At 45.0% G+C, this 25137-nt stretch overlaps 3 protein-coding genes across 7 annotated transcripts in view; 1 reads left to right on the top strand and 2 right to left on the bottom strand.

Moving 5' to 3' along the window:
* Positions 1-4240, bottom strand: part of ERCC5 (ERCC excision repair 5, endonuclease) — an 83653-nt gene extending 79413 nt beyond the window's left edge. The window contains exon 1 of one of the 2 annotated variants that reach the window (XM_073569481.1): positions 4114-4240. Coding sequence is in view for 1 of the 2 variants with exons in the window: in XM_073569480.1 (XP_073425581.1) it covers positions 4103-4119 (17 nt within the window). In the remaining variant the exon portion in view is untranslated. Of the gene's footprint in view, positions 1-4102 lie in introns of both variants that reach the window. The other variant, XM_073569480.1, reaches the window with a different exon arrangement.
* Positions 4241-4297: 57 nt separating this feature from the next.
* On the top strand, positions 4298-18822 carry LOC141084662 (uncharacterized). Its single transcript, XM_073569489.1, has 8 exons — positions 4298-4666; positions 4958-5025; positions 6742-6908; positions 12998-13101; positions 14068-14229; positions 14378-14583; positions 16281-16357; positions 18705-18822. The coding sequence occupies exons 1-8, from the start codon at positions 4595-4597 to the stop codon at positions 18773-18775; spliced, it is 927 nt and encodes a 308-aa protein (XP_073425590.1). The 5' UTR covers positions 4298-4594; the 3' UTR covers positions 18776-18822.
* Positions 18823-20908: 2086 nt separating this feature from the next.
* Positions 20909-25137, bottom strand: part of BIVM (basic, immunoglobulin-like variable motif containing) — a 117708-nt gene continuing 113479 nt past the window's right edge. For all 4 annotated transcript variants that reach the window (XM_073569483.1, XM_073569484.1, XM_073569485.1 and 1 more), the window contains one exon: positions 20909-23910. In XM_073569483.1, the coding sequence (XP_073425584.1) occupies positions 23614-23910 (297 nt within the window). In that variant the 3' untranslated portion in view covers positions 20909-23613. The remainder of the gene's footprint in view (positions 23911-25137) is intronic.

Below are 25137 nucleotides of genomic sequence, written 5' to 3'. Positions count from 1 at the left end.
TAAAAGATTTTTTTTTTTTTTTAAATATACCTCTTTGATTACTAATATCTGCAATAAAGTATTTGGCCCCTAATGAGTTAACATTTGATAACTTCAAATGTGTGTTATCAGATCATTTTCACTGGAGGCATATGTACGTCTTCCCCTTTTATGATGCTGGCCATACATAGACAGCAACACTGAAACAACCATGGCTTAGAACAGATTTTGCAGAGAGGGATATGTGTAATGACAGACTGCCGTGATCTACTCCAGTGTGGAGGTGGGATGGTGGAGAGGCAGTGCAGCTGAGTTTAGCTGTATCACACTACAATCCCTTCTATCAGCACTACTCTTAAATTACTGTCACTGCTGCTGTACTGCTTCTCCCCACACTGTCTGTCCAGAGCCGAGAGCTCAGTGTCACACTTATGTCTATTTTGCTCACAGAAACTAGTAATCATTCTACACAAAGATCAGAGCAGGGTGTCATATCTCACAAAGGAGTGGTCCAGAACAGGCAGGTTACTTCTGTGCATGATGTAATGAGTAATAACAGTCCTGTCCTTTCAGTGCAGACACAGTGTGAGAACCAGAGGTGGGGAGAATTGGTGCAGATACAGTATGGATAACGAGGGAGACCTGCGAGGAGACAGTATGTCAGTATGGGTAGTGAGGAAGATCTGCGAGGAGACAGTATGTTGGAGCGATGGGGACCTGTGAAGAGACAGTATGTCAGTATGGGTAGTGAGGGAGACCTGTGAAGAGACAGTATGTCAGTATGGGTAGTGAGGGAGACCTGTGAAGAGACAGTATGTCAGTATGGGTAGTGAGGGAGACCTGTGAAGAGACAGTATGTCAGTATGGGTAGTGAGGGAGACCTGTGAAGAGACAGTATGTCAGTATGGGTAGTGAGGGAGACCTGTGAAGAGACAGTATGTCAGTATGGGTAGTGAGGGAGACCTGTGAAGAGACAGTATGTCAGTATGGGTAGTGAGGGAGACCTGTGAAGAGACAGTATGTCAGTATGGGTAGTGAGGGAGACCTGTGAAGAGACAGTATGTCAGTATGGGTAGTGAGGGAGACCTGTGAGGAGACAGTATGTCAGTATGGGTAGTGAGGGAGACCTGTGAGGAGACAGTATGTCAGTATGGGTAGTGAGGGAGACCTGTGAGGAGACAGTATGTCAGTATGGGTAGTGAGGGAGACCTGTGAGGAGACAGTATGTCAGTATGGGTAGTGAGGGAGACCTGTGAGGAGACAGTATGTCAGTATGGGTAGTGAGGGAGACCTGTGAGGAGACAGTATGTCAGTATGGGTAGTGAGGGAGACCTGTGAGGAGACAGTATGTCAGTATGGGTAGTGAGGGAGACCTGTGAGGAGACAGTATGTCAGTATGGGTAGTGAGGGAGACCTGTGAGGAGACAGTATGTCAGTATGGGTAGTGAGGGAGACCTGTGAGGAGACAGCATGTCAGTATGGGTAGTGAGGGAGACCTGTGAGGAGACAGCATGTTGGAGTGATGCGGACCTGTGAAGAGACAGTAGGGCAGTTTGAAGAGTGGGGGGTATGTAGGAGGAATCTGTGAGGAAATAGTATGGGGAGTGTGGAATATTTGAGAAAACAATATGAGGAGTGGGAGGGAATGGGTGTGGAAACTGGATGAGGATGTAAGAGGAGACATTATGGAGAGCAAGGGAGAAATATGTGAGAAGACTTGAAGGGAATAGTGTGAGGAGACGGGGAGAAAAGTGTGAAGGCACAGAATAGAGACTGGGTAGTGTGGGAGGGGGCAGTATAGAGAGGGGACAGCATAGGGTGGGAATAGTATAAGGGCACAGCAAGGAGGGGACAGTATAGAGAGACTGGGCACTATAGGGGGGCACAGTTTGAGAGGATGGTATGAAGAGGGGGCCCAGTATGGAAAGGAGAGGGCAGTGTGGAGGGCATGTATCATAAGAGGGACAGTGTGGTGTGCAGGGAACATTCTCGGGCATAGTGTAGGGCAGATATTTTTATTCAGAAGCATTATATTCAAGCTGCTGGTGGCTCTGGTGACGTATCCTTGTGGTGTTATTGATTCTAATCCTGTACATAAGTAACAATCCATACGTGTAAGATTACGTGATACATAATCATGTTAATAAAATATTGTGATGTTTGACAAGTTAAGGGTGACTACATTTATATTAGAAGCATTAAAGGAGTTGGCCAAGTTTGTGATGAATCGGCAGTCATTCTATGTGACTTTAGACTTCTGAATTCTCACAGTGAATGCACTGCACGCTGTCAGGATTCTCTGGGGTCGGCGGCGAGAGGAGGAGGTCATGCAACCTGAGATTTGCATACATGCAGACATGTGCCAACTAGACATACATGGCCTCACTCAATACAAGTGAAATAAGTGAGGCCGGACACATTTCAATGGAATGTGGCCGTACGCAAATCGCAAAACCGTCCACTCTTGCCGCTGGCACAGAAGAGTCCTGACTGCGTGCAGTGAGCGCACTGTGAATATTCAGAATTTCATCACAAACCTGGACAACGTCTAATTTTAACATTAAGCAGTGTAGTATGCCTAGTTTTAACAGTGTGTAATATACACACTGTCAGGATTTGGCTCTGCTAGCTGGTTCCAACAGTCAAATGATCACTCATATGCAATTTTCATACTTCCCAGCTCCCTCAGTGAAGCAGGGGCTGTAGGATTTCACTGAACATTGAGAGAATCAGGAAAAGCAGCTCGTCGGCACATGACTGCAAGTATGCAAATTGCATATAAGTGGTCACACAACAACTACTCAAACCGCTTGAAAGGGGTGGGTTAAGGGGGATGCCATATTGAATTATTAACCCCGTGTGCCGAAAAACCCAGATACACCGCTGCCACTCAGAATCTGAATACATCATCTTCTCTAAGAAACCATAACAAAATATGGAGAAACAGAAACACAAAAAGGTCACGTGAGAACAAAAATACATTTTTTTTACCTCAGAGTTATTATTTGGTTACTGGGGGGAGAGGAGATTCATGCAGAATGGTGTAGAGATCCATCATGGTCATCCCTGGCAAGTTGCTATCAAAAAGCTATGGTGTGGTACCATGTACCCAACAAAGACATCCGGACAGGTGTGGTGTCAGGCAGGCATCTGACAGTATACAGTGTGGTAAAGGAAAAACACCGTATGCACTACTTCAGAAGGTGCTCAAGTAGGGCCCCACACCATACATGAATAATAAAGAAAACTTGGCACTCAACTTCTAGAATATTTTTTTTGGGGGATTTTTTAATGCAGCCAGAAAATAATAGACGTTTCGGCCTCACTGGCCTTCATCAGTAACAGACTGCAGTAGAGTAGTTAATCGCATTCAGTGTGATAGTAGAAGTGACACCATGCGACCACAGCTGACCAACAGTGGATTCTGGGTCGCTGATGTCTGCACGGCACCCCCACCCAGGCTCCATGCCCAGCACCTAGTGCATGACCAGGCACATTTAAAGTGACTATGATGTTACTTCTACTATCACACTGAATGTGATTAACTACTATACTGCAGTCTGTTACTGATGAAGGCCAGTGAGGCCGAAACGACTATTATTTTCTGGCTGCATTAAAAAAATATTCTAGAAGTTGAGTGCCAAGTTTTCTTTATTATTCAGGCACACAGTGTGGCGTCAGACACCCACCAGTGACGGCACACAGTGTGGCGTCAGACACCCACCAGTGACGGCACACAGTGTGGCGTCAGACACCCACCAGTGACGGCACACAGTGTGGCGTCAGACACCCACCAGTGACGGCACACAGTGTGGCGTCAGACACCCACCAGTGACGGCACACAGTGTGGCGTCAGACACCCACCAGTGACGGCACACAGTGTGGCGTCAGACACCCACCAGTGACAATCTGGCCCACAGTGAGTGCACACATGCAGTAATAGCACAGCGCTGTATAGTGCCTGACTGCTGTGGCTTCTCCTGTATGAGACCTGCGAATATCTTTGCACTTGATCGCTGCCTCCCAGTCTGTGTACTGCATAGCCGGCTGTAGATTACCAGACAAAGCTGCGCCCAGGAGCAGGAGGCCAGCAATAGCATGAGCAGCCATGGCTCACACGTACAGCAGCGGTACCTGCATTCAGCAGCATAGACTACGCTCCGCGCATCCTCCCTCACACGGCAAAGCAAACCGTACTGACACCACAGGAACTTCAACTTGAACTTACAGCACAGGAGCAGGTGTTATTATTGACACTTCCTGTATGTCTAACTCTTATTGGTTAATTCAACACACGTGATTACCGGTGCGGAAGTGACTTCTGGGAATTGTATTTTCGCGCTTGGAAAACATTTCAGCTACTGCGCACTACAATATCCACAATTCAATAACCCGATGGAAGATACCACTATAGTGACGGGAGGAGCGCTCTCGCTGTATACTGAACATAGGGAGTAGTTTCCACCTTTGGTGATTTGGTTTCTTCTCTGAGTGTCTGTACTTCTCACAGCGCCGTCTGCAGGATGGGAGGACTTACTACTCTTCTTTGAACTTGGTAAATTGACTGCATGTGTGGAGAGCAATGGTTCGGCACTGAACGCGGAGAGCCGCTAGTATGGCCGAGCAGGTCACAGTACTGAGTGGAGGCTTATCTACTGAACTGGAAGCTGCTGGCCTCCTCACACAGGTAACCCGGCACTTGGGTGAATGGCATCCAGCTATAAGACGGACACATTGAATTTGGGTTTAAAGGAATTGTTTAGAAATGTATTTAAAAATGTTCCCCACCACTCAGACATGGCTGCTGGTCAGCGAGACCTCTGCGCCCCCGGAGCAGCATTGACCAGGTGAGTATAGAAGATGTCACGCTGTAGAGTCCTGGAGCACCTCGTTACCGATCCTGGTTCGTTACAACCGATAAATATTCCATTTCCCTGTGAATATTCTTTGCTGGATCCGTTTTTCTCTTTGACCCTAGGGCGATCCGCTGTGGAGCGCGAGACTTCTTCATGCCAATCCCCAAGCCATAAAGACTGTTCACACGAAGTAAGTGATCGCTGGAGGAAACGCTCACCGTCTGCTTGTCTCTGTCATGTGCTCTTGGTATAATCATCCTTGATCACTAAATGTCTACGGGGGGTTTCCAAGATCTAGGGGGGGTTTCAGAAAAACCCTTTGAGGTCATTCTACTTCGGACCTGGTATTAGAAGGTTTGTGGCAGGGAAGGCAAAGGACAGCCGCTTGTCTTTCACGATTCTTTTATTGATCGCTTACAAAAAATAGGGACGTTTGGCTTTAAGTTGTCAAAGTCTGCAGATGAAGCTGGAGCAGTGCTCTTTTTTTTTTTTTTGTTTTTGGAGACGAGTAAAAGAATCCTGGAAGGCATCCTGATGTCCTTTGCCCTCATTATGGAGTGACATTTGTGAGCTGTGTGGACAGACGGTTACATTCTCTCTTGCGGGACCAATTACCAAAAGCCTCTATTTTTACAAAATCAGAAGTTGTGATCAGTGGGGGTTCAGGTCCTGACACCTACAATGTAGGGTCAGACGTGCTCAGCCATGATCTTCGCTCCTCCTGTACACTCACACAAAACCTGGGAGTCCGTACACCGCTAACCCCGCGCCTCCGAGAAGAGCTGAGCAGAGCCCATCACAATGACATGACAATTACACTGTGATATAGCTGATGTGGGAAAGAAAAATCTCTAATATATTCTTACCGTCTTGAAGAAGACAGTTGTGAGTAGTGAAAAGTCCATTGACATTTAGAGTAACCTGACGCTGGCAACCATGGCATGGTGCAAGGCTACAAAGATAGATATTAGGATCTTAAAGACATTTTTCCCGCGAACAAAGTAAATTTTAATCAATAGATCATGGAATAATAAGTTCCACAATAGGAAGAGAATAAATAAAATGTTCCTGTGCTGAGATAATCTTATAAATGTGCCCCTGCTATGTGCTGTGTAATGGCTGTGTCTGACCCTGCAGGAACATGGTCTGATCATACCACAGCTCCAGGGCAGGGGAGGAAGCACAAGAGTATACAGACATTACAGCAGAGGATCGCAGCTGATTCTTTAATGTAAAACATGCTTTTAAATATGCAAACATATTTTTACAATGTACAAAACAGCATCTGCAATCCCATGGAACAGCCTCTTTGACTCCCCGCTATATCCTATAAGTTGAATGCACTCTGGATTAGTCAAGCAGATGAATGGCTTTCTAGAGTCACATCAATGATCGGCCAGATGTTTACATTCCAAGATCTCGGGGATTATTCCTGGCATGGGCGGGTGGTCCGGAGTCAGAGAAAGACTCCTCATAAATGACTGGAGTGTTCCTCCAAGACAAATGACTATAAAAATAAGCAGAGTGGCAGTCTGTATAATGGGGTTTTATATTGGCAGCCTGTAAGGTGGGGTGGTATATCGGCAGTGTGTAAGACGGGGTGCTAGACCGACAATGTGTTAGATGGGGTGGTATATCGTCAGTCTGTAATACGGGGTGGTAGGCTGGCAGTGTGTAAGGCGGGGTGGTAGGCCGGCAGTGTGTAAGGCGGGGTGGTAGGCCGGCAGTGTGTAAGGCGGGGTGGTATATTCACAATATGTCTTGTTTATTGCTGTAATTGTGAACAATAGGATGATACAACTTAGTGACTTGTTTTTTGGGTTTTTCTTAAGGATGTGAATTGTAGTTCGCAAAAAATCTTCTCTTGATATTCAATGTCTCATCTTCATGTTTCCTTTTTGTGCAGCTTCCTGAAAAGCGGCGCGGATGTACTGAGCACAGCATCCTATCAGGCCAGTATAGAAGGCTTTACACAGCATCTCGGGCTGAACTTTGATGAAGCCGCAAACCTTTTTACAGTCGCAGTGCGTCAGGCAAAAGAGGCAGCAGAAGATTTCACAATGCATTCCACAGGTATGGCTTGTGTTACCATGTCCGTGGTTAGTAAGAAGCAGACATCACTATGAAGAATAAGAACCAACGTGATCTTCTCTCTCCAGTGTACCAATATAATATCTCTTGTTTCTCGTTCGCCTTATTGGGGGACACAGAGACCATGGGTGTATGCTGCTGACACTATGCACAAAAAAGGTTTGCTCCTCCGCAGTGTACACCCCACCGACCGGCAGGAAGTTCCTCAGTTTAGCTTAGTGTCAGTAGGAGGTGGACACGGGTCTTTCATTAGACCCATATCTACCTCGATGTGCGTCGTTCCTTTTCAGGTTCCAGGAGGGATACAGTGTGAAGAGTCACAACTGTACTCCCACAAAGAGGCTATGAGTACGGCGTGTACTGCCACCCCGTATCCTCTTAGTTCTCCGGGCGGACCACAAGCTCAGCACAGGTGACGTGCTAGCGAAAACGGATGGTCCTTGCCCCCCGTCTCCCACCCACTCGCCCACCAGAGCCTGTCGGTTGGACGAGGCGCGAATACGTAGAAGATGAGCAGACAGAGTGGGATACAGAAGGTACCTTTATTGGAGCACCGGAACATAAAGCCACAAGATGACCCGGGAACGGTGCCAAAGTAGCGCCGCAGATTCTCGCACTGCTCGCGCTGTCCGACGGTCGCCGCATCCCTTTTTGGCCCCGGCGGCGGTACGGGCCTTCTTCACCCCACCGCCGGTATTCTTGTGAGGGTTGCGTCTGGGAGCAGGGCTATGGCGGCGTCTTCTTTAGGGGCGGACGCGGCTGCGCCGCAGTTCTTCCGCGCCGCCCCGTGCTGACAGGCGGCCGCCGTTTCAAATTTAGTCCCCGGCTTCAGTTTGGGCCGTCGCGGCCACGCCCCCCATTCATTATCATAGGCCGGCTGCGCTCCCGCCCGTTCCTAAGCCCTCCCACCGCCTCTCTAGTCTTGTGGCTGGGAAGGGGGAGGAGGCGGTTCTTCCCTCTGATGCAGGCGGCTAGCTCCGCCTTTCTTCTTACACAGAGACCGCGCTTTTTGATTCCTCACATCAGGCTGCCGCCATCTTTGCAGCCTGACAGCCGGAGACTACAGCAGATGCCATCTTTCGGGGACACCGGACCGTGAGTAGTTCTGCAACTGCAGACTGACACCCTACCCTGCCTTGCTGTCCCCCAACCCTCCAGCGCTTCCGCGGGTTTTTTTCGCATGCTTCTCTTGCAGTCGCAAATTCCCCTCTGCCGGGACTGCAGCAATCCCATTCAGCAGGATGCCGTCCAGGAACCATCTACTGCGCCACGTGAAATCGAACCCCCCATACCTGGCTGGGCCTCGTCCCTTTCACAATCTGTGGCAGACCTCACCAGGGTGTCTCAGTCCCTAGTTGGCCGTTCTTGATAGTTGCCCCTGGACACTTCTGCAGGGTCCAGCAGGTCGCAAGATGTTCCATCTGAGCCAGCTAGCAGATGCCGCGAAAGGCCCAGGCAGGATCCACGGCTTAAATCCTCTCCTGGTCTCTCATCTGCACCTAGTCCTTCCCAGCAGTCGCCCTCCCGTGCCTCCTCACCCGAGTCAGGTGAAGCGTTCTCGGATATGTCCTCTGAAGGGATTTTAGAGCTGGATTCTGACCAGGACGCGGACATGAAGGTTACGGTACAGAACCACATTGCTGCGATTAATCACACCTTCGAAATATCTGACTCCCCTGCGAAATCCTCAGATCAGGAGGTTTCGTTCAGACGGGCAGAAACACCATCCAGGGTATTCGCTTTCCACTCTGAGTTTGGCAAGATCCTTGCCAGGGAAAGAGAAAATCCGTCCAGGCGATTTCAAAGAGGGAAGCGTCTCAGCGAGACGCTTCCATCAGTTGGCTAAAGAGCTCACTGACAACTGGTCTGCTTCCCCGTCGGAGGACGCACCCGTGTCCAGACTTTCTAATAACACGGTTCTCCCGCTTTCAGGTGTAGCGTCACTAAAAGATTCTAATGATAGAATTATAGAATCCTTGGCAAAGTCAGCTTTCGCGGCGGCTGCAGCGGCGCTATGTCCAGTCTTTGCCTCATCTTGGGTGGCAAAGGCCATAGCCACTTGGGCAGAGGATCTCCGTAAGGGCATCCTAGATAAGGCCCAACCAGAGCAATTGACCGATCTGGCCAACCAGATTTCCCATGCAGGGGATTATCTGCTTTCTTCTTCCTTGGATGCCGCGTCTCGCGCTGTTCAGGCGTCAAGCAACGTTGTGGCAATCCGACGTACAATTTTGCTCAAGGCTTGGCAGGCGGACTTGTCTTCTAAAAAGTCTCTTACCAATCTGCCTTTTCAGGGAGCGCGTCTCTTTGGGTCCCAGCTGGACCAGATTATTAAGGACACCACTGGAGGCATGAGTTCTCGCCTCCCTCAGTCCAAACCTCGCAGACCACCGCCAAGGCGTCAGTTTCGACCCTTTCGGGCTTACCGCCGCTTCAATATGGCAGAGAACTTCTCTAACCAGCAAAAACCACAGGTATGCCAGGATAGAAAGACGGTGTCCTTCAGACCCACTCCCTCCTGGCGATCTCACTCCTCCCAGGGCAGACCCTCTAGGTCCAGATCTGGACGGTCCACGTCAGCATGACTGTCAACGAACTCCCAAGGGTCCCTCCCTATTGGGAGGTTGACTCCATTTCTTCAGGGATACCTGGCTGGCCTCAGTAGAGGATGCTTGGGTCAGGGAGCTTGTATCTTCAGGGTACAAGATAGAGTTCATTTCTCATCCACGGGATCGCTTCTTCGAGTCCCGTCCTCCAAAAGATCCAGCCTTAGTTCCGGGGTTCTTGCATCCATCGCCTCTCTCTTCAGTTCCGGGGTGATTGTGCCCGTTTCCGAATCAGAACGTTTCACAGGGTTTTATTCAAACCTGTTCGTGGTACCGAACAAGGGCGGGACAGTTCGCCCCATCTTGGACCTCAAATTACTCAACAGGAGAGCCCGACTGCGTCATTTCCGAATGGAGTTTCTTCGGTTAATCGCTTCCATGGAGACGCAGGAGTTCATGTGTTCAATAGACATTCAAGATGCCTATCTACATGTTCCCATACTCTCCGGGCATCAGAAATCCCTGCGATTCGCTAGGAACATTACCAATTTTGTGCACTGCCGTTCGGTTTTGCCACCGCACCCAGAGTATTTACAGAGATCATGGCGGCGTTGATGGCGTGGTGGAGAATCAGAGGTATCGCTCTTTTTCCGTACCTCGACGACATTCTGATCAATGCTCCATCCTTTCGTCAAGCTCGCCAAAATCTTACCTGCCCAATTTCGGGTGGCTCGTCAACGAAAAGAAGTCCTGTCTTGTCCCGACACAACGTCTTGTGTTTCTGGGTCTATTGTTTGACACTCGTCAATCGAGGGTTTTTTTTTTCTCCCTCAAGAGAAAATTGGCTCCCTGCAACGGGATGTACGACAGAGTCGGTCCCCTTTGCCCAATTTCACTCCAGACCTCCAACTCGCCATCCTATCCCGGTGGAACAGGTCTGTCCTTTCCCTGGATCGCCCATTTCGTCTTTCAAGATTCTTCATTGGGCGGAGGCTTCAGTCCCGGCAATATCCGCGGTACACATTCCCGGCGTGGACAATTGGGCCGCCGATTTCTCAGCCGCGAGGATCTCGCGGCGGGAGAGTGGTCCTTACATCCGGAAGTATTTCTTCAGCTTGCCGTCGTGGGGAACCCCGGACGTAGATCTGCTAGCTTCTCGCCTCAACAGGAAAGTTCCGCAGTTTGTATCCCGGGCTCGAGATCCTCTCGCGGTGGGCGCCGACGCTCTGGCCATTCCTTGGTCGCAGTTTGAGCTCCCCTACCGGTTTCCTCCCCTGCCTCTTCTTCCCAGGCTGCTGAAGAAAATCAAGGCGGAAGGAATTTCAGTCCTCCTCTTCGTCCCGAATTGGCCCAGTAGGGATTGGTTCGCGGACATCGCCAACCTTCTCGCAGACACCCTCTGGAAGCTTCCAGACTGAGCAGATCTGCTGTCTCAAGGTCCGATTTGCCACCCCAATTCTCGGCCGCTCAATGTAACGGCGTGGCTGTTGAGGCCGAGGTTTTGCAACGATCAGGATTCTCCGATCGAATTATTCATACCATGATCCGAGCCAGGAGGCCATAGTCTTCCAAGATTTATTGCCGTTCTCGGAAGAACTATTTCACTTGGTGCGAGACCAATCACATTCCGCCCATGTGTTTTTTCGCTCCCTTCTGTCCTGGCGTTCCTTCAAGCGGGGCTGGATGCGGGTCTTGCCCTCAGCTCTTTAAAGGGTCAAGTGTTGGCGCTGTCCATTTTATTTCAGAAGACGTTGGCATCCCGCCCTCAGGTTAAAACCTTCCGTCAAGGTGTGGCTCACACGGTTCCTCCGTACCGAGCGCCCGTAGATCCATGGGATCTTAATCTGGTTCTCGAGGTTCTGCAAGGTTCTTCCTTTAAACCTCTCAGGGATGTTTTCCTTTCTCTCCTTTCGTGGAAAGTAGCCTTTTTGGCAGCCATCACCGCCATCCGGCGCGCATCGGAATTGGCGGCCCTCTCTTGCCGCTCTCTTGGTACTCTACCAGGACAAGGTAGTTCTGCGGTCTCCGCCCTCTTTCCTTCCTAAGGTGGTGTCCACTTTCCACCTGAATGAGGACATTGTTCTCCCGTCCTTTTGTCCGGGTCCAGCTCACCCTCGGGAGCGGTCCTTGAACAAGCTGGACTTGGTCAGGGTGATGAATGTCTACCTAGCTAGGACAACTTCTTGCGGAAGACAGATTCTTTCTTCATCATTCCAGATGGGGCGCGGAAAGGTCACCCGGCCTCCAAAGCTACTATTGCTCGCTGATTCAGATCGGCAATTTTGGAGGCCTACCGGGGTCAAACAACGAGTGGTCCCTCCGGGAATTAGAGCGCACTCTACCCGGGCAGTGGGTGCCTCCTAGGCGGTACGTCACAGAGCTTCCGCGCTGCAGCTTTGCGAAGCTGCAACCTGGTCATCGGTTCACACGTTTGTGAAATTCTACAAGGTCCATACCTACGCTTCGGCGGATGCCAGCCTAGGTAGAAGGATCCTGCAGGCTGCGGTAGTGAGTCCGCTTGCCTGATGGAAGTTTGTTTTTCCCACCCCAGGGACTGCTTTGGGACGTCCCATGGTCTCTGTGTCCCCCAATAAGGCGAACGAGAAAACAGGATTTTTGGGTTGCTTACCGTAAAATCTGTTTCTCGGAGCCTTCATTGGGGGACACAGCACCCTCCCATGTTCTACAACTCCTGTTATGTTGGTTGGTTTGAGTTGTCTGTTCTGTTTTCAATCTGTTCTGTTTTCAATCTATTCTGTTACTTCTCCTACTGCTTTCTCACTAACTGAGAAACTTCCTGCCGGTCGGTGGGGTGTACACTGCGGAGGAGGAGCTAACCTTTTTTGTGCATAGTGTCAGCCTCCTAGTGGCAGCAGCATACACCCATGGTCTCTGTGTCCCCCAATGAAGGCTCCGAGAAACAGATTTTACGGTAAGCAACCCAAAATCCTGTTTTTCCTATTACATGCGCATTTGATATATAATATTCTTGAAACAACTTAGTTTACATGTTAAATGAAAAAGAAATTCAGTCACTTAAAGGGAATCTGTCAGCAGGTTTTTGCTATTTAATCTGAGAGCAGCACAATATAGGGCAAGAGACCCTGATTTCAGGAATGTGTCACTTATTAGGCTGTGTGATTGTAGTTTTAATATAATCAGTGTTTTTTCAACAGGAGATTATCACTGCATGACTAGGTTTCACATGCACAGCAGTCAGACTAATCTGTGTAACCCCGCCCCCACCACTGATTGGCAGGACAACAATGTGGGCTATACTCAGGAAGCTGTCAGTCAGGGGTGTGGGCGGGTTGTACACAGCCTAAAAGTTTTAGCTCTGCTACATGTACATCAAACAAAACAGGGATTCTATCAAAACTACAGCAGCAGCCCAGTAAGTGATACATCGCTGGAATCAAAGACAAACGCTGACTATAATGACACCAGTATTAAACACGAAGCTAAATCAGTGATACACAAATAAGCCTGTCACTTAGTACTTTAATAGGCCTGTTTCTCTTATAGATAAAAGACAAATCCTAATTGCTGGATCTATAGGCCCATACGGAGCATTCCTCCACGATGGCTCGGAGTACACAGGAAGTTATGCACAAGACATGAGTATTGGTGTGAGTATTGCCGCTCCGCTGCCTCCCAGCCCAGACTTTGGTCAGAAAATCTATAGGGTTTTCGCAAGTGTCAGTAAGATTGATAAAGGTTGCAGCAGGCAAAAATAACTAATTTTCTCCGTCTGTTATCATGTTACAGTAGGTGCACACACTGCGTTTTGAGAAGTTTTTGGAGCAAAAACTAAGGATACTCTTCAAATCCTTCTCAAAAATGCAAAACGTCTCAAAAACATAGAGGTTCTGCTCAGTTTCTTCTCAAATAACTCTGTAAAAAGACTCTGTGAGCACATAGCCACCGAGCGGAAACTCTCCAACTCCTCCTCAAAAACTTGGAGGTTCTATTCAGGTTCTGCCCCAAAAACTCTGCAAAAAGACTTCATGTGAACACACTCTTAGGTTCTTTTCACACTCCTGTTTAAAGGGAACCTGTAAAGGCCATTTAGTGTTTATTGAATGCATACCATTCTTGTAGTATTTAGTTTGGAAATTGTAGTTCATCTCGGCAGTTTTAAACGCAAGTGCAGCTCTCATGCCGGTCTCCTTTATTCCCCCGCCTACCACCAGCCTTCAGTATTGGACTGAGGTCACTCTTCTCCTACCTAAGGTTCTGCCCAGGCATCACATTATTGCCCATGGTTGCCTCATCAGACGAGATGACTCCAATGACACAACGCTAGTGTGGGTTCTGCACAGGTGCCGGATCATTGCTTGGGGTCATCGCAACAGAGGGAGCAGCGCACGTGGAGATCGTCATGTCAGCTCCCACAATGGCATCAGGGGTTTACCGTGTGAGTGCTGTCTCGTCTGATGAGATGACCCCGGGCAATGATTTTGCAGCTGCCGAAGAGAGAAGAGTGACCTGTCTGGTAAAGGCTGAAGGTGGACAGGAAAATGAGACCCATATTCCCAAATGTTGGCCCTGGTTTGCACCTACGGAATAATTTCTCCTGTGTCTTTTGGAGGCAGGAGCTAAAGGATTGGCATCGGATACAGATGCAGTGTCTGGCAGGTGCCGGGATTGAGCTCTTTGCTTTCGAGACGATACCGAGTCAGAAGGAGGCAGAAGCCCTGGTGCAGCTTCTGAGAGAGTTCCCAAATACTAAAGCCTGGCTTTCCTATTCTTGTCAGGTAAGTGATCAATGGCTTCCATTATCCAGGTGGTATTCTTTATAGTTCTGCTACACACAATTTCTGCTCTGCTACCTTATATAACACCTACAGTGTGCCTTTAGTTTTCCTCCATACAAAGCAGTTGTAGTTTTTATTATCCATCTAGAGCCCGATGACGACGAGCTTCGGAGACAGGTTTGATGAAGCAGTGAATATCGCGGCAAAATCGAACCAGTTGGTGGCTATAGGGGTGAATTGCTGTTCACCTGCTTTTGTTAGCCCTCTCTTAACATTTGCCAACAACAAGCAGGGGCGAAAGATTAATTGGATTGTTTATCCCAATAGTGGAGAGAAATGGGACCACAACCTGGGGTACGTAACCACAGCATGATGGTGCAATACCGAATATGGATTCCCATCAGTATTTATAGCACACATACTTTCTTCAGTTAGTATGTTACAGATTAACATTAAGATTGTTTTATTTTTCTCCCCCATAAGTCAATAGTACACATGAAGATAATAAACTTTGTAATATATCTTAGAGAAATCTTCTTTCTAATTCAAGGCTGATCATTCTTTTCTCCATTCACTGGTAAAAATCTGTCTTCAATAAATACAGATTTTCCATTACTTAGCTAAGAGATGACAGTTGGTGCTCACCAGGCTCTATGGAGAACCCTAAGAGTATGTACACATGTATTGGCAGCAGACATTTCTGCACAAAAACACGTTTCTTGGCAGGAAAAACACTAAAATATGTGGGGTTTTGCGATGCATTTTTTCACTATTCATTTGAATGGATGAAACCTGCTGAAAGAATTGACATGCTTCACATCTGCAAGGAACAAGTAATCAGAATGCGCATGAGATTTCAGAATTCTCATTGACTTTGCTGTTACAGTAAAACGCTGCATTTTTTAGCTGAAAAACTTAATTTGTGAACAGGCCCTGTCGCTTCAGGAGAACTTGCAGCAGAATGAGTGTGTTGGCTTCTATCCTGCCTCCCGCCAAAGTTTTAAGTGGACCAGCTGCCATCTGCTAAGGCCTGTTTCACACTTCCGTTTTTGTGTCCGCCAAACGGATCCGTTTCCGTTTTTTTGACGGAAACTGATGCAAACGGATCCGTTTTTTTAAAAACGGATCCGTTTTTTTGACGGATCCGCGGTAACCGTAATGGAAGTCTATGGGACAAAAAAAAGGATCCTGCAAAAAATGGCGGATCCGTTTTTTTACGGAAAACAACGGATTTTGACGGATTTGAAAAAACGGAAGTGTGAAACAGGCCTTAGTCTTTGGAGACTTGTCTTACCTGAATGCAGATTTTACCAATAAATTAAGAGTGAATATTCAATCCAGGAGAAGAAAGAAGTAAAAAAAAAAATTTCGGATAATACTACACAGTTGCTTATTGTTCATATATTTTCATGTCTACTATTGATTTGTGTAATAAAAATTTAAAATAACGGTTAACTGAGAAATATTTCACCAAGAAGCTTGAGCCACGTTCACATGATGAGCTTTTGATGTTGCAGATTTTGACGTTTGGAGTCTATTATACTTTAGTCATGCCGCCCAATTCACACTGCTGGCAGATCCCTTAAAAGGGAATCTGTCACCTATTTTTTTTCTACTATAAGCTGCGGCCACCGCCATCAGGGGCTTATCTACAGCATTCTGTAATGCTGTAGATAAGCCCCTGATGTAACCTGAAAGATAAGAAAAACAAGTTATATTATACTCGCCCAGGGGCGGTCCGGGTTCGGTCTTGGTCCGATGGGTGTCGCGGTCCGGCGCCTCCCATCTTCTAGCGGTGATGTCAACAGGGCAGAGCAGTGCGCCGGAGCTGCGATGGGAAGCAAAGAAGAGGACCTCATCGCTAGAAGATGGGAGGCACCGGACCACGACATCCATCAGACCAAGACCGGACCGCCCCTGGGTGAGTATAATATAACTCGCCGCAGCTTATAGTCGAAAAAATAGGTGACCGATTCCCTTTATGCTATTTCTTTGGGTACATAGATGTTTTACTTGTTTATTGATATTTTATATTTACCTTTTTTATATAGCTGGCAAGGTTCAAATACAGATAAGCCGCTCTCTGCATACGCTCTAGAATGGGTTCGATTGGGTGCAAGATGGATTGGTGAGTAGTTTGTTGCCCAGCTAGCGGCATAGGTGTTCCCGGTCTATAAAGCGGAAATGGATTTAGTATATATGCTAAATATTATCTTACATTGCCCATAAGTGAGGGATAGATTTGTTCTTTTCTAATAAATGAAACATTAACCCCTCCACAACATCCGACGTACATGTAAGGCGCAAGTCTTTAGCGGGTCCATGGAGCGCCCCAAAACTTGGCAGGTAATGGCTGCTGTGTGTTACAGCCAGGACCTGCCTCTAACAATCGCAGGTGGTGCAAAGCGCCACCCCCCTCCGCTATGGTTATCCTGTTAAATGCCACTGTCAAATTCTGACATTAGCATTTAACACACACCGCCATGGAGGCAAGTGAATCCATGAGCCCTTGATATGATCGTGGGTTGCTATGAGAGCAAGGGGATCTGTTGAAAACCTCAGTACTTGTCATTGCTGAGCTCCCTTCAAACCCAGGGCTTCAAAGGAGACCATGATATTTACTATATGCAGCGATCATAGCTTAAAGTCCTTTTAACTAAGAAGAACAATGAAAAGTTAAAAAAAAAAAAATTTTTTTTTTTTTTTTTTTTTTTCATATTTTTTAAAAGTTCAAATCACCCTCCTTTTTCCCCAAGAAACATAAAGAAAGAAAGAAAAAATATGTGGTATCGCCGCGTTCAGGAAATTCGGTCTACCAAAATATAAAAATAATTATTCCGATCAGTAAACACTGTAAATTAAAACATTTAAGAACGCCAAAATTGAGTTTTTTGGTCACTGCCATACTACAAAGCTGTTGTAACAAGCTATCAAAGCATCACATCTATCCCAAAATGGTATTAATAAAAACGTTGTCTCGCCCCAAAAAAAAATGAGCCATCACACAGCTCCATCGACTGAAAAATGAAAACGTTGCTGGTCTCAGAAAATGGTGACACAACCCCAATTTTTTTTGGTTTGTTTTCTTTTAAAGTTGTTTTTTCTTTTTCACCATAATAATAAAAAAAAATTGACATTTTTGGTATTACCATAATTGTACTGATCAGCAGAATCACATTGCGAAGTCATTTTTACCACATAATGTACACTGTAAAAACAATGTCAGAATTGCATGCCTAAACCTGCAGCTGCAGGGACTCGAATATATTAATCGAGCACGCACAAGATGCTCGGATAACATGTTATCAGAGCACGTTCGCTCATCACTAGTGAGTATCTCATCTTCCCATTTTTAACTTAAATGGGGACTTTTGGGTTGAAAACATTATGGCCCCAATTCGTGAAACAGATTGCAGCAGTTTTCTGGGCTAAAAAGCAGGGCTGTGGAGTCAGTAAGCCAAACCTGCGACTCCGACTCCTCAATTTCCCTTACACCGACTCCACGACTCCCACACATATTGCTTATATTTAAGTGAAAAATTTATTGTAGTACAATGTGAACCTCAGACATTTAATCATTTTTATGATCCAATAATCAAGATATTTAGATAGAACAGAATATATATTGGTGTACTACCCGGTTTTCATTCTTTTTGGTACAGATACGATATGGATAGACAGATATGGATAAATGGATAGAGCAGATTTCTAGTCTGCTTTTGCTATTGAGTAACATTATCTATGAGCTCAAAAACCTTTCAGGTGATGCAGTTTTTTAAAAAGATGATCAACTTTTGCAGCTGAAAAACGTATCCTCAAAAAACACAGGAAAAACGCTGTGTGTGAATGTAGCCTTAGATCAGGAATATAACAGCCATTTATAGGACATTTCATAACTTTCCCAAACTCCTATGAAAAAATATTCAGCACATCCTGCATTGAATTACTGTACCCAATTTATTATATATTTTAGGAGTCGGTCCATTTTATACCAACTCCGACTCCACCAAAATGAGCACCGACTCCACGACTCCGACTCCACAGCCCTGCTAAAAAGTGCTTGAAGTGTTGCAACTCTAGGTTGCACAAAATGTTTGCTCCAATCTTTGCACACTACACAACCTTTTTTGAAAAGTGGACGGAGCTTTGTGGAAGGTGGGGTGGTCGAGCACAACCAACAAATTAATCGTAATATATGCAAACTTCTGTGGCATAAATTACATTCGAAATATACTGAGTACTTTTCTATGTGGGGGCACACGGCAGCCAAAATACACGCCAAATTAATTTAGAGGCACACACCTTTTTGATGAATTTGGCAGATCTTATGCCAGTGCGCTCTTCATCTAGGCTGGTGTACAAAACGCCATTCTTGATTAATCGGGTCTATGTGTTTTGTAGTTCAGGGTTTAATTTACTAAAAAGGTTCAATCTCATGTGATATGTACTTATTACTTGTATATTTATCTTGGCAGGAGGCTGCTGTCGGACCACCCCAACTGATATTGCCAGTGTACGAGATATTTTGCGGACAAATAATTTATGATTTCTCCTATTGTATGTAAAAATAAAGCACATTGGTGTAAACATTTATTATGTTTTTGGGGAATAATAATTATTATTGGCATTGCCGGCTAGGAGCATTGGAACCATAAGGCTTTGTATATCAATGTAGCAGGTTTACTGTGGAATTTGCAAACGAGAATTCCTAATTTAGGTTGTGTTCACATATTACTGCCTTTTCGTTTTATTACCACAATTGTGACAAAAACTCATCATATTCTGCAATTTTTCAAAATCCCATTAAAATATTGTGCTTCAACTTAATGTAATCATGGCATAAGAAAACCTCAACTGGGCACATTGAGTGAACTCAGACTTTAGTAAGATATAGCAGAAGAATCATTGTATTTTAGGGCATGTTGCAATTTACTAATTATATTGTGATATAGGCATAAATCGCAAATTTTGCACATTCCATGTGGCTTAAACCAAAGTGATCTTTATATTGTCATATTTACTTGAAGGATTTTTCCACTACACTAATTATTTAACGTTCTTCGGCTCGGTCTCGAGCCATGGCAACTTGATGGATTAATGCTCTGTAGGAAGATCGATCTTGTACAAGTTTAGATAAGTTCACCTCGGTCTTCTCCACCATTATCTTGGCAGTAACACGCCATCGGGTTGCTGGTCTTCCTCTTTGCCTTGTTCCTTCTATTCTTCTGACCATGGTGTCCTTTTCCAGTGATTGCTCTCTTCATATGATGTGTCCAAAGTAAGCAAGTGATAACTTGGTGATCCTTGATTCGAGTGACATGTCTGGTTTTATTTGTTCCAAAATTGATTTGTTTGTTCTTCTTGCCAACCATGATATTGATAACTTCCTTCTCCAGCACCACATTTCAAAGGCATTGATTCTTCTTCTGTCTTGTTACTTTATAATCCAGGTTTCGCATCCTTTTGTTACCACAGAAAAGACCAAACTATGTATAAGCCTTGTCTTTGTTGCCAGTGAAATGTTCCTTGATTTGAAGAAATTAACCTCATTGTTAATTTGCCCGTAGATATCCTATTGACTTCTGGTGTCATTGCTGAATCTTGAGTTATCCTCGGTCCGAGTAGGTTGAAGTCCTTTACAACTTTCAGTTTGTTGCTATCCATCTCAGATCTGTCCCGATTGTACCTGCCAGAAGTCCATATATTTGTCTTCTTACTATTGAGTAGCAGTTCCATATTCAAGCTTTCCATCTTGACATTTCGTAATAAGTCCTTCATTCCATCTACGCTTGATGCTATTAATGTTGTATCGTCTGCACATGTTAGATTGTTTATGATTCGTTAAGCAATTTTGATTCCTTCTTCTTTTTCGGCAAGTCCAGCCTTCCTGAAATTAGATTCTGCATAAATTGAAGGGAAATGGTGGCAGGTTTACACTAATACTGATGACCTATTCCAAGTTCATCTTCCAGATAAGTCATCAATATCAGATCAGTGGGGGGTGAACACCCAACACTGATCTGTTAACTTTGCAGCGGCCAGATGAAACTAGTGTATGGTGCAGAACACCACTGCTCCAAACTGTAGCCACTCTGGGATAGTGCAGGTCAGTTCTATTGATTTGAATAGGAGCTAATCTACAATACCCGAAAGCAGCCATTATACAGTGTGACAGAACTGTTGTCATCCGACTGATGATGGAGCCGATAACAGCAGCTGGATATCAACCGCTCTCCAATATCATAGTGATATTCTGAAATCTAAGTCCTCCATAGCAGTGTAGTAAAAACCCCATTTAGATGGTATATAATGCTTGTTATAAATGATTAAATTGTTAAATAACAATATGTTCTTAATAAACCATATAAATAGCCCAGCAATCGAGAATGGCCTACATTGCCATGTTTTCAGCCCCAAATTTATCTTCTGGAACTAGCAAAGTAGTTTCCACTTCATATAATACATACAGTACGGTAGATAGTAACCAAATGCATATTTACAATTTTATGCCAATCAAACTTATTTTCCAGTTCTATATGAAAAAATACAAAAAAACACACATGAAGATCTACTTCCTGCCTGTGTAAGCTATTTAGTACAAAATTTGGTCCAAATTTTGCTTACTTTTTATTTTTTTTGGTAAAGATTATGAAAAAAATATTTTAATGACAACCATACATCAAGCTTTACTTTTATTATTTCCATTCTGAAAGGAGACAAGTTAGTTCAGGTATTGCAGTTTAAGGATTTCATAAGAAAGAAAAAAAAATACAGTATCAAAAGGAAAATGATACAGTAACCAAATGCAACTACAAAAGTAGAAAATAAGTCTTTACTAGTAAGGAAAGTCAGGTTTGAGTTCAACAAATGATCCCAGCATAAGTATCATATCTAAACAGTTTGGTATGGTAATCATTTTCATGTGGAAAGATTTATAAAAATCCATATACAAGTCTCTGAATGGAAAATGTCTATACCTAGATGACGTTTTATTCCTTCACCAAATATGTCGGTTACAACTAAAAAAGGCCACTATTATTATTTTTTTTTTTTTTTTTTTTTTACCAGGAAACCATGCAGTTCAATGCCATGCTGTGTAACAATGTCAATCATATAGAGTATGTTCTTCACACACCTAAGCAATTCTGGCCTGAGAAGAAGTCAATGTCAAATGAGATCCTATTATATCACTAGTGACAGACATGTGCGTATCGGCTGTGAGTGATGATCAGAGTATAGATAATATCTGAATTCCAATTATTAGGTTGTGTACGGCCTGGGATCATCTGGGTTTTACACTCCTAGATGCTTGATCTCAGCTTCCTGAGGATGGGCAGCCACAGTGGATCTCCTCGAGGTGGACCATACTGTTGTGTCTATTATGCAGCATTACCAGGTGAGAAGCTGCACAATTACTGTAAATCTCCATTAGAAGTCTCTGACATTCTTCACTGAAGGAATAGTCTTTTGTTTCTTTACCGTCTCTACTTTTGGTGCATTGTGTCGTGTGCTCACAAACTTGTAAGAGTAACTCAACTTTTTATTTAGTTATCCTCCAGTCATTGCAAATATACACATTTTAGAATCATATTGTATTAATTTATTTTGCTTCCTTCCCTCAAATACTATGCTGCAGTGCTGTTTGAATACCCAGTTCATGCTCTTTTACAAGCTTTCAACTACCACTAAGCAAGATTTTACCCTGCATTCAAATAATTGGAGTAGGGGAATTGTTCTGTCTGAATACAGGAGTTGGGAGGAGAGAGGCACACAAAGGGACATACCTGTAACCAGATTGCTTGAGTTTAGTGTACAGATGTTTGCTGAGAAGCAGTTGAAAGCAACTTCTAAAGGAGCATAAACTGGATATTGAAACAGCACTGCAGCATAGTGAGAAGAATGCAAAATAATGTAATGGAGTATTTTACAAAAATGCATAACTTTGCAATGCCAGGGAGATGATTAATAATAAAGAAAAGTCTAGTTACTCTCTAAGGGAATAGGATTGTTTTAGAAAAAGCCCATAAGCTTTTATGTTCTAATACACTGTATGGCCAAGAGTATTTGGACGCTCTTACTATTACTTTCAGACACGCACGTTGCAAAAAGGTGCACTAAATCAAGCACATAGCTAAAGACAAATGTTGGAAGCGGTATGGGTTGTGCTGAAGAGCCCAGTACTTTTAAATGCGTCATAAAATCATCGAGGATATACAATGATTTAGGCCACAAGGCAGAAGACTATGCAGATTTACAGAATGGGGGTGCAGAGTGCTCAAGTGTGTTGCTTTTAAATTGCCTATCCTCTGTTACAACACAAATTGCCTCTAAATCGGGATTTGACAGATGTCCAGAAAATATTATCTACGGGGATGTATAGTGCCTACTGTAGTGACGAGCGAGTGTGCTTGTACTCGTTTAAGGTGTTATCTGATCACGGTCGTGTCCTAATTGAGTATTTTTATACTTGGGCTTGAAAAAAAAATGCTAACGTCACCGCGGCTGCATGCCTCGCGGCTGTTCGACAGCAGCAACATATGCAGGGATTACCTGTTTGTTAGGCAATCCCTGCATGTGTTGCGGCTGTCGAACAGCCGCGAGGCATACAGCTGTGGCGACTTGAGCATTTTTTTTGAGCACACCGAAAATATTCTATTAGAACATGAGCGTGATCAGATAACACCTTATACAAGCACACTTGCTCGTCACTAGTATAGGGCTGTTTTTCAGGGTGTTGACTAGGCTTCTTTCCAATAAAAGGTAAAGCTCCATACCAAAATATTTTGGACAACTTTCTGCTTCCAATTCTATGGCAATAGTTTAGGGACTGCCTATCCTTTTCAGCAAGAATCTGAAGGATATATGTATAATGGCTGCTATCTATACCTCCATATGCGCTAATAATACCATTCTTCTAGTCTCACCTTTGAATAAATGCTTTACAGGAACTTTATTTGTCTGCTATTGTGGGGTTTCTCTTACCACATATGTTTATGTGCGAGTTAGTGCTTTGTACTAAAAGCTAGCGGTAAATGATTAGGAAGACGCAAGCTACTCAGCGTAGATCACAACAACTTTTCTTTTAGCTGGTTTCAGTCCAAGTAGCTATTCATTGCAGCTTGCCCTTACCATTTAATTAAACCCGTCTTACATTCATATTGGGAAGAGATCAAAGACCTCTTGTGAGGAATGGACGGCTGATGTAACAGAACATTTAGAAATGATTGTAGTCCTGATACTATACTGAAATGGTCAAAAACCTAATCTGCAGAAATAGGGGAGGTATATTAGTTTACTTCAGTTCACGTGTCTCTTCAATCCAACACTATTGCTAAGGGCCATATAGGAGAGCCGCATTTTCCAAGCTTTTTACTGTTTTTCATATTAGTCCGTTCCTTCACCGTCTGTGTCACTTTCTGGAGATCCGCTACTCCGTCTCTCGCTAATATTGCGTATTCTTTTCCATGCAAGCTCTTGCTGAAAGCTTGCACTGAATGACCTGCCCAAACGCCCATGCAGTTTCTTTGAGACGTTCTCTTCACTTTCTGATTTCGGAATTCTTCGTGCATGAACAGGAGGTTGAGGTTCAGGTCTCAGGTTTCCAAGCTGCAAAGTCCAGGGACCAAATCTCTGCCAGCTAAGTCTCTGAAATGCCAAGAGACAATGAAGATTTCCTCCAGCCTAAAAAAAAATAGGTATCAAGATTCTGAATTAGACTAAATATTGTGTTAATAAAAAACATACCGTAGTTATCTCTATATATAAAAGCGTATGTATGTGTGTATCACCAACCAATCACGAAGCAGCTTTCATTTTACCAGAGCTGTTCAAAAGAAGCTGAGCTGTGATTGGTTGCTAAGAGCAACAGTTTTCCTTGCAACCAATTACTATGCATCTCTCATTTCACCAGAGCTGGTTAAAAGTAGTTGAGCTGTGATTGGTTGCTATGAGCAAGTTTTCCCACTTGACAACACCTCAGCAGACATTGACATGGTGCGAGAAATCTAGCATCACCTGGAACATAAGTTCCCAGCAATTGTCTGCCCCCCAGAAAGGAGCAGAGAGTACATGACAGAAATGAATTCCCCCCCCCGCCCATATCCCCATCACACATCCTCCATCCCGTAGGCACATCTTCCCTCTTAAAGGGATCATTGGTATGGAAGTCAGAGCAAATCCATCCAGGGCTTTGGTTTTGACCCCAGGCCTCTCTTAAAGGGATCCCTGGTTTGGAAGTTAGGACCGTTCCACTCAGCTTTGTGGTTCTGACCCCAGGGTCTCTTAGAGGGATCATTGGTACGGAAGTTAAGGCAAATCCACTTTGCGCTTTGGTACTGACCCCAGGCCTTTCTTAAAGGGATCTCCGGTATGGAAGTTAGGCAAATCCATCCAGCGCTTTGGTTCTTACCCCAGGCTCTCTTAAAGGGCTCTCCTGTATGGAAGTTGGGCAAATCCCTCACTGCTCTGATTCTGATCCCAGGGTTCTATTAAAGGGGTCATTGGTATGCAAGTCACGGCAAATCCACTCAGCGCTCTGGTTCTGATCCCAATCTCTCTTAAAGGGATCCCCGGTATGGAAGTTAGGTCAAATCCACTATGCAATGGTACTGACCCCAGGCCTCTCTTAAAGGGATCTCCGGTATGGAAGTTAGGGTAAATCCCTCAGCTCTCTGATTCTCACCCCAGGCTTCTATTAAAGGTATCATTGGTATGGAAGTCAGGACAAATCCACTCAGCACTCTGGTTCTGACCCCAGGCCTCTCTTAAAGGGATCCCCGGTATTGAAGTTAGGACAGTTCCACTCAGCACTCTGGTTCTGACCCCAGGCTCACAGGATGATGTGGGATATTAGGGGTAGTAGTCCGGTGGCTCTGACTGACGGGATGATGTGGGCTATTAGGGGTAGTA

Source organism: Dendrobates tinctorius, unplaced genomic scaffold, assembly GCF_039654945.1.
Source record: "Dendrobates tinctorius isolate UK_male_01 unplaced genomic scaffold, ASM3965494v1 ptg000026l, whole genome shotgun sequence".
Classification (NCBI taxonomy): domain Eukaryota; kingdom Metazoa; phylum Chordata; class Amphibia; order Anura; family Dendrobatidae; genus Dendrobates; species Dendrobates tinctorius.
Note: the sequence above shows the minus strand (reverse complement) of the source record. Positions and strands in the feature narration are given on the sequence as shown.